The sequence below is a fragment of the Lissotriton helveticus genome, chromosome 8 (assembly GCF_964261635.1).
Source record: "Lissotriton helveticus chromosome 8, aLisHel1.1, whole genome shotgun sequence".
NCBI classification, from domain to species: domain Eukaryota; kingdom Metazoa; phylum Chordata; class Amphibia; order Caudata; family Salamandridae; genus Lissotriton; species Lissotriton helveticus.
This window is the reverse complement of record NC_136069.1, coordinates 72,213,304-72,227,717: the sequence shown is the minus strand read 5'-3', so window position 1 is coordinate 72,227,717 and position 14,414 is coordinate 72,213,304. Positions and strand designations below refer to the sequence as shown.

Here is a 14,414-nt window from a genome sequence, read left to right as displayed (position 1 = left end):
CAGATCTTTCCCTAGGATTGGGATGTTAGAAATGGGTCTATAGTTCTCAGCGGAAGCAGGGTCCAGCGTGTTTTTTTTTAGGATGGGGACAACTTGGCCAACCTTGAGCGAGTCAGAAATTGAGCCTTGGAGGAGGGAGGTGTTGATTATTGCGGTCCAGGTAGGGATGATGGCTTGAGAGGCTGCAGCTAGGCAGTTAGATGGGAGAGGATCGTTGAAGTGATTGTTTGGGTTTAAGGAGGCAAGCATTTTCGAGATAGAGTGTTCGTCATAGATTTTTAAATTGGAGCAGTGCGCTAGGTTTTTGGGTGAGGTTTGGAAGGGCTACGCGGGGAGAAGAGGTAGAGCTGACAGATTTTGATTTTGGTCTTGAGTTGCGGTTTGTTACCTAGGGCAGAGATTTTTGTCGCAGAAGAAGGAAGAGAATTCCTCACTTGATATTAGGGGTTTTGGTTTTTATTTGGAGGTTTTCGCTAGTGTGTGGGATTGTTGTTTGACCAAGTCGAACAGCTTGCGAGGTTGATTTTTGGCGTTCTCCAGTTCCGTTCTGAAGAATTCTTTTTTTGAGTTGAGGATTTTCTTATTGTAGGCATTTATGGCCTGGCGGAGAAGTTTTAGATGTGCTGCTGAAGGGTGTGGTTTCCAGTTACGTTCAGTCTGTCGAAGGGATCTCCTCTCCTTGTTGAGGGACCCACTAAACCAGTGATTTCGGTCTTTGATCTGGGTTCTTTTTAGGTTTAGTGGTGCCAGGTCGTCGAGTATGTCGGATATGGTAGAAGAGTAATGATCTGCTAGGTTGTCGACCGAAGTGCACTGAGGGGGGGGTCGGTCTCACAACGCGCTGCCAGTTGCTTGTGATCAAGGCTCTTGGTGTCTCTAACCCATTGTTTGGAATTCACGGGTTGGGGTGTCCATGTCTTATGGGTGCTGGGCAGGAGGAAGGTGATGGCGTGGTGGTCAGACCAATTACAAGGGTCAATAGAGATAAGTTTGATCGCTGCTTCTTTAGCAATGATCCAGTCTAGGGTGGCACCTTTCGAATGAGTGGGGAGGGAGCATGCTTGGATAAGGGCTTGATCGGCCAAGAAGTCTCTAATGGCAATGACCTGAGGATCCTTATAGTCGTTCCAATGCAAGTTGAAGTCGCCAAGGAAGATGTCATTAGAGTTTGGGGAAATCCTGGATGTGATGATTTCCATGAGGAGGTCCATAAAGGTGTCGTTTCCTGCCTTGGGGGTGGTAAAAGATGTGTAGTTTGCACATCTGTGAAGTGTTGTAGGAGATAAGAGAGTGTGAGGTATTCGTAGGAGTCTGATTAGGAAGCAAAACTAATGGTTTTTAAAAAGTATTAGAAAAGCTTCCTGCACTCAGAAACATTGAGGGAGGTCCGGAATCATGCAGCAGAATCTATTATGCAGCTGGAGAATAGGGCAGTGATTATAAATACCCTAAATAGGGAAAGAAACTTGAAGTGCCAGGACGGACAAGTAGCACAGCTCTCAAATTTTTTATGGTATAGATTTTGCTGAGATTTATATACCAAGAAAATCTAGAGGTTGTTGGGTTCCTGCAGAGGTGTTTATATTGACATAAGTAACAGGCAAGAACAAAACTCATGGAAGCATCTAGATTGATTCCCTTCCATGACAGCAGAATCGGCTACAAAACAATAGCGTATCTGGCTGTAAAAGTAACCATCATCAGTAGTCGATGTCATACAATGTTGCCAGACTAAAAAGCCAGAATTCAGGCCTTCTCTATATGTGTACCTAAGGCATGACTACTTCTCCCCCCACCGCCTCACAAGGCTTGCACTATTGCTAAAGCAGTTCAGAAAGAAATTAGAGGACCACTAGTACAATACAGCCTCTTTGACCCTTGATAAGGGGACCCTGGCACCTCTGAACTGAGGCCCATCAGTCAGAAACTTGCCAACCTCCACCTTCCTCATAACTGAGTTATTCATCTCCTCTCTCCGTGGACCCTCATGCACTATTGCTATGTATATATATTTATTACTTCCCTACTTGGTTTGTGCTACACTTGGACTGTCTCAGTAGTATGATAGAATTGTATGTCGCCAACAAAGAGAGGAATTGGTGAAGACAGTCAGGGTTCTAATCAGCGTCCTCGGACCCTCCCCCTCTGCATGGGACAACACCCGCCCTCGGCAGCCCTCCCGCCCCGACGGACCACGCCCGAAACCTCGGCATCGTACTCGACTCCTCCCTCTCCACGACCAGACAGGTAAACTCTGTTGCCTCCAGCTGCTTCAACACCCTCCGCATACTCTGAAAAACCTTCAAATGGATCCCCCTGAATCAAGAAAGACCGTCAACCACACACTCATAACCAGCAGAGTGGACTACGGAAACGCCCTCTACTCTGGGATCAACAAGTCCCTACTCTGCAAACTGCAGACCATACAGAATATCGCAGCCAGACTCGTCCTCTGCATCCCTCAACACGAACACATCACCCAACACCTGCGGAAACTCCACTGGCTTCCCTTCGAGAAGAGAATAATTTTCAAGATACTTACCCACGCCTACAAGAGCCTCTGCAACACCGGACCCCAATATCCCAACGAGAGAATCACATTCCACGTACCCAAGAGAATCCTCTGATCCGCCGACCTCGCCCTCGCCGAAACCCCACGCATCTACAGAGCCAGATCAGGCGGAAGAGCCTTCTCTTACATCGCGGCCAAGACCTGGAACGAGCTCCAGGTCAACATCAGATGCACCCCATCCTTGAACATCTTCAGGAACACAATCAAGACCTAGCTCTTTGACTGAGCAGAGCTGCTTCCCATCCCCCCAGCGCCTTGAGACCCCCACGGGTAAGTAGCACGCTTACAATTCCCTGATTGATTGATTGGTATTCAAGCAGTCTTATAAAGGCAACTAATCACTTCAATTTCTACTTTTACTATTTCTACTTAATGTAAAACTTAAGCAAAGTTCAACTATATCTACAGGGCATGGTTATAAATGGTTATTGAGGCATTTGGGGCCAGATGTAGGTGGCCAATTACCGGTCGGTAACGGCCGAATTCGGCCGTTACCGACCGGTAATTGGATTTTGAGATGTAGGGGGGAAAAACAGGCATTTTCGGTAATTTTACCGAATCGGTAAATATACCGGTCGGTAAAATTACCGAAAATGCATTTTCGGTATGTAGGTGCCAAGTTGCACATTGACACAGGGCTTTGAAAATCGGTATTTTACCATGCAATACAATTGCATGGTAAAATACCGATGCAGGTGTACATGCACATGCCCTAAGGGCATGTATGTGTGCCACATGGCACACAAGCCTAAAACAGGGGTGCCAGAGGGTGTCAAAGTGACACCCCCTGCACCCTTGCTAAAATCGGTATTTACCGAAGAATCGGTATTGCCCATTGATTCCTATGGGCTTCACAGCCCATAGGAATCAATAGGAAATACCGATTCGGTATTTCCAGATTCGGTAAATACCGAATCTTAACGATTCGGTATTTCCACATCTGGAAATACCTACATCTCCCCCCTTCATATTTACCACTTCTTAAATACCGAATCGGTAAAATTCGGTATTTAAGAGGTGGTAAATATGAATTACCTACATCTGGCCCTTGGTATCCTGCACAGTTACTGAAAGCCTTGTAATTCATGGTGGAGGCTTGACGTGAATATGATAACCAAGCTAGTATAGAGTTGATGTTTCAAATTACCGCTGTTTTGAATTTCATGTATGCTCCATCCTGTTGCTTAAAAGAGAGCAGTTTATTTTTCTTGCATTAATGTAATTTATATAAGAGATGTAGAACACACTTTGTGATGTATTCTGTGAAGGGTGTATGTGGTAAAGGTGTTGGTCCATGCTAGGGGCAGGTTAAATGTTATTTTCTCTGGCAACTCAGATCAGCTCCTGAAAGTCTAATATATTGAATTCTTGGAGTTTGCTAATAAAAATGTTGAGCTAAAGAAAATTAGTAAAATGTCTAGTAAAAGTATAACCGAAAATGCACTATAGACCTTAACACCACTGTTAAGACTTAGGGGCTCATTTAGACTTCTACAGGTAGTCCGCTGCCACGGTAGCTCCTCTGCAGGCAATGTTTGCTGAGCAGCCGCAATATTTCATGTGGCCACAAAGCAAACTTTTTTGTTTATAAAAAACAAACTCACAATGCAAGAGTTTGTTTCTGCTGTTCACAGCTTGAGCTTTTCCAGAACAGCGTTTCATTTGATTGTTAAGAAAATGTGTGAAACATTTGTGGCTGTTGGGAATGGTATAAGCTAAGTACCTCTTTCTAAAGTTCTGGAAAATCAGCAGTGGGCAGGTTGCTACTGAAGAAGGCATACCTATCTCACATAGAAAAGTCTGCATTGAGATTGAGAAGAAAATATGATGAGTCTGAACAAAATGTGACCTCTGTTCACTCTATTCTCTGAACAATTGTTAACTTCTTCACTTGATCTTTTGTCCTCCTCTATATATCTGTACTTCTTAGCAGTTTTTTTATTTATTTTGTACATACTGTCTAGGGAAACTTGCTTTTGTTAATAAGTAACTAGATAATCTGTGTTGACTTAATAGATCTGTAAAGTCATTAATTTTGTAATATTAAAACTCTTATCAGATTGTGCTGTATCATTATGTGAATTTTGTACATGTTTAAAGTTTAAGAGATTTGTTATTTTAGAAAAAACGTATGTTAGTATGTACTAGAACCAAAAACTGTGAGAAAATACTTATGCTGGAAGCTTGAGGGTCAGAGTAATGTCATATTTGTGTTATAACAACTCAACTATATAAATGATTCCCAAGTATTCATTGTATGTAAATTTATCTTGAGTCAAAATGTTGACATCTTGAAAATCAGGGATGGCGTCAGCCCTCAAAGATCAACTCGGACTAGTGAGTGGTTTTACTAGTTAACTCACTACTTGCTGATATAAGTAAACAGGAGTGGCAGCCCCCTAGCCTCCTCAAAATGTTGGAATATCCTTTGAGATCAGTTATAAAGCTCTAAGATCGGCCGCGCTGTTTGTCGATCGCTATGTTAATTTAAGGCTGTTGGTGTTTACTGGCTTTAATATTGCAACCTGGCCACATCCACTATGTTGGATGGAATTATGTGACCTGGGTGGACCCCCCCACCAGGGTGTTCCCCTACCACAGTTATGTCAAGTTGTATGTTCATGTAAGGGAGAGTCTTTGGCATGTTTGGAATGCTAAAGTGGGTGGGGGGGAGGAAGGGAGAGGGTGGGGTTGTTTGGTTTGAAATACTGCATTTGAGAAGCACTGCCGTAATCCGAGTGGGGCATGAACATGGTAACATGATGCAAAGTCTACTGTACAAGTATTCTAGAGATACTACAAGTTGCATGAAAATGGCAAGGGATAGGAATAAGCTAGGGTATGTCTGAGAAAAGAATGTCGGGGGCATTAAGATTAATATCATGGAATGTACGGGGCCTCAAAAACCCGAAAAAAAATACGACAAATTCTGGCATACTTCACAAGATTGCACATCGACATTGCATTCTTACAAGAGACGCATATTGACCCTACTGCCCCGTCAAATATAGGGATGAGATGGGCGGAAGCAGTTCATGGAGCTACTTACTCTTCATACTCAAGAGGGGTCTTAATTCTATTCAGAAAAGGGTTAAACTTCAAAACGGAACAAGTGCACACAGATAGAGAAGGGCGGTATGTGGCAGTTACAGGCATCCTCAGAGGACAGAGAATAAACTTGCTAAACATATACGCACCAAACACTGATGACCCAGACTTTTACCATACAATCTGGTTGAAACTGAACGATCTTCCAGACGCCCCTTATTGTGGGGCGGGGACTTCAATGTAGCTCTAAATCCCGAGGTAGATCGTTCACAAACATCGACAGAAACACACAGGCGGGCGTTGAAAAAACTCCCAAGACATTATACAGGACAAACACTTAACAGATCTCTGGAGACAGAGACACCCAACACAATTAGAAGCTACACATACCACGGTGGCACATAGTAGTTGGTCTTGAATAGATTACTGGCTGGGCTCTTTAGAGGTGTCACAGTGGGTGGATGATATAAATCACCAACCCCGAACACTATCGGACCACAACCCGGTGGTATTAATGATCACACTACCACATTATGTACCCCCTCCGTTTACTTGGAGATTTAACGGGAAGGCATTACTAGATCCACTATACAAGGAGACAATTAGGAAAGCAATTGTAGAATATTTCGAGTTAAATGCACCCACCACGGAAGACCCTGGGTTATTATGGGAAGCTTTCAAGGCTACCATTAGGGGAATATGTATTAGTACGAATGCAGGTATATTGCGAGACTTGAGACAACAACTAACAAAACGGGAAGCAAAGATACAGGATTTGGAACTCGAATATGAATGAACACAAAATCCTTCCATTTTAGGCAAAATCAGAACGGAGATTACTGAATATCAAGTATGTGCGGACGAGGAACTTAACTATGTCACGAAACGACAGGTAGCGAGAAGATACGGGGAGGGTGGAAGGCCGAGTGCAGCCCTAGCAGCCAAAATAAGCGCACAAAGGCCACCACCTGTGGTACAGGCGGTGAGAGACAAGGGGGGAGAGTTACAACACGACACGCAGGGGATAATGAGAGAATTTATGCACACGTTCGGGAACCTATACACTGCAGAACAAACAGCGACAGCGTAGGAAATAGCACAATATTGTGACGATGTGGCCCTTGCTTGGCTTTCTGATGCACAGAGGCAATATCTCGCCCTGCCCGTAACGGTGAAGGAGGTCTCTGAAGTCATTCAATCCCTACCAAATGGGAAAGCGCCGGGGCCTGACGGGTACACAGGAGAGTTCTACAAAACATACGTCGACATTTTAGCACCACATATAGTAGCAATGTTGGGAGATGCACATGAGAAAATGTCGTTGCCACAAACGTTAAGAGAAGCCATGATATTAGTGCTTTTGAAACCGGACAAAGATCCGGAATTGTGCGAATCCTATAGGCCACTGTCTCTAATGAATGTAGACACAGAAATATTATCTAAACTATTGGCTAATCGGCTGCAGCACCTGATGACTAAACTGATTTTAACTGACCAGTCGGGGTTTATTCCACCACGCTCTACGGCTCATAACACCAGAACCCTATTTGCGGTGTCCAACTACTTGACCCCTTCTACCAAAGCAGTAGCGGTCTTATTAGACGCTGCCAAAGCTTTCGACACCATAGCGGGACCTATTTACACACGATATTGGGCAGAATGGGATTCCCCCTAGTGTTCCTACAATGGGTAAAATTATTATACACCGCCCCCTCTGTGCGCATTCGGATTAACAAATATACTTCAGAGATGTTCCCCATAGAGAGAGGCACTAGACAGGGGTGCCCTCAGTCCCCCCTACTGTTCCCTATAGCGCTGGAGCCGCTGGCCTGTAAGATAAGGCAAGGATATCACTACTCAGTGTTGCAATTCCCACAGAGACCACTACACATATCATTATACGCGGATGATATGGTGTTATACGTAAGAGATCCTGCTGATAACCTTAACCCGTTATTGAGGGAATATGTTAAATTTGGGCGGCACTCAGGACTCAGGATTAACTGGGCAAAATCGTCGATTATCCCACTATCTGACAGCACATTCTCGTTTCAAACAGAATACCCATTAGACTGGCAGTCTGATCCCGTGAGATACTTAGGGGTGTGGTTCCATAGAGATCCAGTAGTAGTGATACGCACCAACTATGGAAGAGTGGTATCACCGCTAGAAACAAAAATTGATAGATGGATACAATTGCCTCTCTCGTTAGCAGATAGGATGGCAATTGTGAAAATGGTGATCCTGCCTAAACTACTATATTTATTTAATAATATACCAATAAAACCCCCGATGGCGGTGTTCCGGGCAATAACTTCCATGACGCTGAAACTGATCTGGGCCGGGAAGGCGGCTCAAATTGATCTGCAAGCACTGACATTACCGTTCGCACGTGGGGGTTTCAAGGTCCCCGATTTCCTTTTATATTATCTGTGCGCTCAGGCTCAATATGCCCCTTTCTGGTATCATAGGGTCCCTTTCCTCACACATGTGGCGATTGAAGAGGGTGACGCGCTTCCCATCCCTTAGATACAATACTAACACACAAACTTCCCCCTCTACACAAACAAGACATAAACACAATAGACGCAACTAACGAAGCGTGGAGACTGATGGCTAGAAAGGCAAACAAGCAGCCGATATATGCCCCTGAATTGCCACTACACCACCATCCGTACATCTCAGTTACACAAGAGAAGGTGGGGATGGAGCTACTCAAACAGGTGGGTATAGACTCGATGGGGGACCTGTATCAAGAGGGCGTAGTCAAGGGGCTGGAGGACATATCATATGTGCACAACCAAACAATGCTAGTCAAATTCACATATTTCAGATTGCAAAGGGTGTTATAAACACTGTATCCGACGTACCCAGCAGAACCGCAAACACTGTTAACGCTGCAGCTCATACTCACAACCTCCGATCCGAAACACTTAGTATCCAAACTTTATGAGGCGCTACAGGCTGAATTAGGTAATACAGCGCACAGGGCAATACAGAGGTGGAATGATTGCTTAGACACGCCTGCCGGGGAGGCAGATTTTATTCACTTGGCTTGGTACTGTGCGGGGGTGGCAAAGTATTGGGCAACAGTGACGCAAACACTGAGCGAGATGGTGGAAGTCCGATTGAATGTAATATACGTACGTGCCTATTAGGGTTACTGCCTGGTGTACGTGCTCTAAAACGTAAATATTGTGTTATAGCCCTCCTCATGGCCAAACGTAGAATTTCGATGTGTTGGGGAAGTAAAAGGGCACCTCAGATCAAACAGTGATACAGGATTTGGTATATTGCAAGGACAATTTGAAAACATATGAAGAGGAACTGCCACTTTGATCGCGACCAAAAGACTACTGGCAGTATTTAATATCATATCTAACCGAAACGGATGTGCAACTGTATCACCCACATGGTGGAGTACAAAAATGCTTAATTGTGAAATGTAAGTGTGCATGCCCTAATGGAGGAGGAGTGTTGTAATGCAGTAAAGTTGTCAAGGTTGTATACATCACATGTTGGACACAGGTTGTCATTGTAAAATGCTGAAATACCAATAAAAAAAATAAAAAAATTTAAAAAAAATCAACTCGGACAATAATTCTAGCTATTTTTTTAATCAATTATATAACTTATAGTACATCTTTATTAGGTTCCCTGTTTGGGATGCTATACCAATAATCAATGTCATATGGTTAAAACCCCACTTAGAACATGTTAACCCTTTACTGTATATGGGCCCTTACAGGCAGCGTCTCCTGCCTGTTGTTTGCCACTAAGTTGTATTACACAACCTCAACAAGATGGTGATTCTTGTGACTCCGTAACAAATTAGACAATATGTTTACTTTAAATATGAGTCCTTCCATGATCTCTCCCACATTTGTTGGTATAGGTCTCTTTTGAGAAAGGAAAAACCTTTAACTTGTGTTGCAAAATAGAGCATGCAATACATATTCGTACTAATCCCCAGAGGAGATATCTTTGGCTTGGTCCTCCTCAGAACTTCAAAAAACCTTTTGATGAGATCTTTGTGATAGATAAATATTTTTGTTCTGTGACAACCTAAAGAGGCTCATGCCCCACCAAAATACAGTCCTATTTAATGGAATTTTTTTAAGATGGGAACGGACAAAAGTAGTAATGGCTGTCTATTTTTCTTTTAGGCGCTTGTGGAGAAAAGGACAAAATGCAAAGAGGAAGAAAAGCCTCTCCGTTTCCTTCATAAGATTGAAAAGCCTGCACCTCGGCCAATCACCCCCAAAGTAGCGGAACCTCCAGAGGTGAGAAAATTAAACCAAATCAATAGCTGGTCAGTCTGAAATATTCTTAGGGCTTTTAAGTTTTAGAATAACATTCTTGGCTAATGTTCATTGTAAAAATTACTTGTACATATGGTTTTACTATGATATTCCCTATCTGCATGACTTTGCTCTCCTAAGGAACATAGTTCATTTAGGTGATGCACAAATTGCGGTTAAAGAAAGAAAATCAAGAGCACATAAGTGATTTTTCTTATCTACTGTGAGTGGGGCACTTTGCACATTCCTCCCTGGTGGGCCCACTCTCAGCTTGCCATTCTGCCAGCTCAGGTAGGTGACCCTTCTCAGATGCCCTGTCTTCCTGGATGGCTGGAACCTCAGGGGCTGGTTTCCCGCACCCCTTGCCCTTACTCTTCTTGGTAGCTCTCTGGGCTATTGTTCCAGGCTCCAGCCACCCTTGGCTCTCTTCCTGGGCAGCATGGACCTCGTGGTCATACAGACCCATTCAGGCCATCCCAACATCTCCAAGTGTGACCTGAACTTTACCTCTTTCCAGATAGTCTGCTCTAGGTCCTTGCCCAAAAGACAATCTACAGACAGGCAGGGATCACAGCTACTTTTATCGAAACTGAAATCCCTTGCTCAAAAGGAACCAGAGACATTGGTAGGGGACTCTTGCGGTTGTCTGCGACTATGACTTGCTGGAATGTGTTAGTGAAGACCTGCTCTGAGGACACAAGTAGACAGCTTACAGTAGTCTTGCTGGCTCCTGTTTCCCTCAGAGCCTCTACCTGTTGCCCATTGATGGTGTCTCACTGTCTATACTTGGAAGTATGTGTAGGCATATAGGCTTTTTGCACCATCTTCTTATCCCCCAGGAACTCTAGGGTAACTTCTGTCTGCTCCCCAAAGCTAACTAGGACCACCTCCTCTCCAAGCGCTAAACTTACCAACCCAGATTTCTGTCCCTCGGTGGGGGACTGTACCCTCTTGGGATATTTGGGGTCAGATGTATGACCTGCAAAACAGCATATGGCAAATTGTGAGTCATTTGCGAATCGCAGTTTGCGAGGCGCTATTTTGCATGTACAACCGTGTGTTTAACACTGTTTGCGATTCCCAATGGGGTTGCAAATTGCGAGGCTCATGAATATTAATGAGCCTCTTGCAATTTGCGAGCCCATTGGAAGTGACAGGCCCTCCCAGGGATGGGGCCTGCTGGACTCATCAGACCACCATGTCTGGGACTGCTTTTTTAATAAAGCATTTTTTTTTAAATGCAGGCCGTTTTCCTTAAAGGAAAATGGGATGCATTTAAAAAAGAAAAATTGGGGGGCGTGGCCAAGCTGGCGACGGAGTAGGACGTGTTCTTGTCCCCTCCGGCGCCGGGCCTTACAAAGCCTTGTCCAGCACTGACCTCTGGAGCTCCCCTGGGCTGTGGGTCGCTCCGGAATCTAAAGTAAGCAGTGGGCAGCAGCAGCGTGAGCCCCGACGCTCCTGGTGGCCGGAATCGAGGGATCGAAGCAAACGGCGGTGCCGAGGCCTCTGCTGTGCTGGGGACTGCAACGTCGGACGGAGCTGCGAAGAGCTACTGGGGTCGGCGGAGAGTGGCGACGCTTTAGCGTTGCTGCGGGCGCTGCCGGGTCCAAGCAGTAGAGACGACGGCCCGATTTGCAACGTGGACCGGAGCCCCGGTGGGGGCGGAGCCTGGTGCCCGCGGCGGCGGACCCTGCGTCACGGCCGGCGGACTACCTGAGGCCGGAGATTGTGGCCTGGTCCGAGAGGCGGCTTGCTCTGCTTCTGGAGCTCGAACCCTTCATGCAACGACCGGGGACGACCTCGGGAGGGAAGTGATCGGCCCTACGGCACTGGGCAGAGGGCGCGAGACGGGAGGTCAGTCATGACCCGGAGTGTGCATCAGTGAGTTGGCCCGGCTGATGGTAGCTGGGGGGCGACGCGGGGCAGCGTGAGCTCTCGGACCTTCGGCAGTGAGCCCTGCTGCGGGGCGGAGATAGGATAGGCTGCGGGAACGCTGATTGACCGTGGAGCAGGTGGGAAACACCGCGCCAGGCTATCGAAGCTTTGGGGCCATTTGGAAGTATCTCTGGTGGTCTGGCCTTCTAGTGAAAAGCTGTGTGGCCAATAAGCGGTGCCCCTCACCCGGACTTGGAGGCGGACCTGCACCTCGTGGAAGGGTCGCTTAGCGTGGCTGGCGCACCTGAGGGCCTGGGTGGCACGGGGGGCCCCCCCCTCCTCTACTACGGAGTTGGTCGCCATATTGTCTGGGCCGAGGCGGCCTGCGGAGGAATCGACTGGGGAGTATACGTCGGAGCCCGACTGGCAGTGATTGGGGACAGAGTGCTTGTCAGACTCTCGCATTCTTGCACCCATTGGACGACGTAGCACCTGGGCTGTGGCTGCATTCCTGGGACTGTCTGGCGGCCTGGATTCGCAGCGAGTTAGGAACTTTTCATAGAGTGCTACGATCAGGCCTCGCGATGTCCAATACGGTGCGCAAAGGGAGGCCGGGGAAGGACGGCGCACCTAAATCCTCGCAACAGCCGGCCTCTCCGGGAGCCAGCAGCTCGTCGAAACAATCGGACGATGAGGCGCCCGCCACCAAGGCATTTATGACCGAGCTCTTCGCTTCCATTAAGGAGGACATATCCGAGCTCAAGGCACAACTGGCTTCGGACCTGCGAGAGGTGCGGAGAGAGGTGGATGGAATTGGTGAGCGGGTGGCGACGTTGGAGGACCATGATTTGAATGTGGCGAACGACGTACACCAGCTACAACAAGACATCATCCGCCTCACGGAACAAAATATGGATTTGCAGTCTCACACGGAAGATTTGGAGAATCGTTCCAGGAGGAACAACATTCGTATCCGAGCGGTGCAGTGGGATGGGGAGGCGGGGGATCTGCGTGGCTACGTCCAGGCCCTGTTTCTGCAGATCCTGGAAGAGGAGGACTTGCAGGAAATAAGAATGGACAGAGTGCATAGGGTGGGGCTGCCCAGGCGAGGGGGTCCACCCCCGGGCATCCTTGTATGTGTACATGACTTTCAGGTGAAGGAGCGTATCTTAAGAAAGGCTAGGACTATCCCATCCCTGCAATTTAGGGATCATCGGCCACAGTTGTACCAGGACCTAGCGGCCTCCACGCTCCAGAAGAGACGGGAGTTCCGACCGGTGACTTCATTCCTGAGGGAGCGCAATATCTCCTATTCATGGGGACACCCCTTCCGTATCATCTTTCGATGGCAGAACAGGCTAACGCAGATTCGCTCTCTCCAGGTGGCAAAGGATCTTTTGGGCTTGGACGACATCATGCCTTCCCAGGGGGCGACATCTTCACCTTCGAGGAGGCGACACCGCTCGTCCTCCTGGCACAGAGTTGGCTTGTCTCCGGCCCGGCGGCGACCGGACAGCGCTGCCAGCCAGTTGGAGAGGGGAGATGCCGTGGCTTCGGTGGCCTCGGCGACGCTGGCGGATTCTCAGCGGGGCTCCGGAGCGGCATGATTCCTGATTAGCTGATGGTCTGGCGCCGGAGGGGCGCTGGCCCTTAAGGTACCGGGGTTTTGGTTGTACTTTTGGAGAAGACACCCCGGTCCATGGCCTTGGGGGTCGCCGAGATGGCACCCCTGCCCCAACTTCAGTTCAGTGGGGACCTTACGAACTACGATCTGCTGGAACTGCTGGTTACTTTGTTCAGGTTCAGTGCTCTGAGTTATCTCCTGTTGTTCTTTTGGTTGTGGGGGGGGGTTGGAGGGTGAGGGGTTGTGGATTACGGAGTTGTGGGGGGTTGATGGTGGCGACTGGGGTGCTCTGTGGTGTGTGTGGTTGGGATGTGTGCAGGCAGCTGGGAGGGATGTGGGGCGGGAGGGGGGATGTCATGGGAGCGGGATGGCTGGGGGTATGACAGGTGACGTCAGGTGGGGGGCCCCTGGGTGGTTCAACGTAGAGGCCTTAGATGGGTGGAGGTTCGTGCGAGGGTGGGGAGTTCCGTGGGATGGCTGTAGAGGGCTCTGGTGTGTTGTTCCATTATGCCTGTTAGTATAGGGACTTGGAATGTTAAAGGCCTTAATTCACCGCAGAAGCGGCAAAAGGTGTGGAATTATGTGATGGACCATCAGTTGGATGTTGTGGGTCTTCAGGAGACCCACCTGGCGCGCAAGGACGAATTGCGTCTTAAGCATAAGGCGTATCCCCTTATATACAGGTCCTCTGCATCTACGAAACATAGAGGAGTGGCCCTCCTTTTCCGCGCTGCGCTGCACTTCCAACCTATTGAGGTACGCAATGATAAAGAAGGTCGCTGGCTGATGGTGAAAGGGCTTGTTCAGGGGCGAGTGTGTTCATTTGTTGTGGTGTATCTTCCTAATGCTGGTCAAAATAAGTTTCTACAGGATGTGCTGCAGAAAGTGGAGGACTTTGCTGAGGGTCATGTGTTCCTCTTAGGGGATTTCAATTTAGTGTGGGATAAGACAGTGGATAGCTCTGGGGCCCATAGGGCAGATGCTGGAGTTTTTT

The 14,414-nt window shown here is 47.4% G+C and overlaps 1 protein-coding gene across 1 annotated transcript in view; it reads left to right on the top strand.

Moving 5' to 3' along the window:
* CFAP91 (cilia and flagella associated protein 91) overlaps positions 1–14,414 on the top strand; it is a 449,409-nt gene that overhangs the window by 297,096 nt on the left and 137,899 nt on the right. Inside the window, exon 11 of the mRNA XM_078656654.1 lies at positions 9,787–9,903. Coding sequence (XP_078512780.1) covers positions 9,787–9,903 — 117 coding nt within the window. The remainder of the gene's footprint in view (positions 1–9,786; positions 9,904–14,414) is intronic.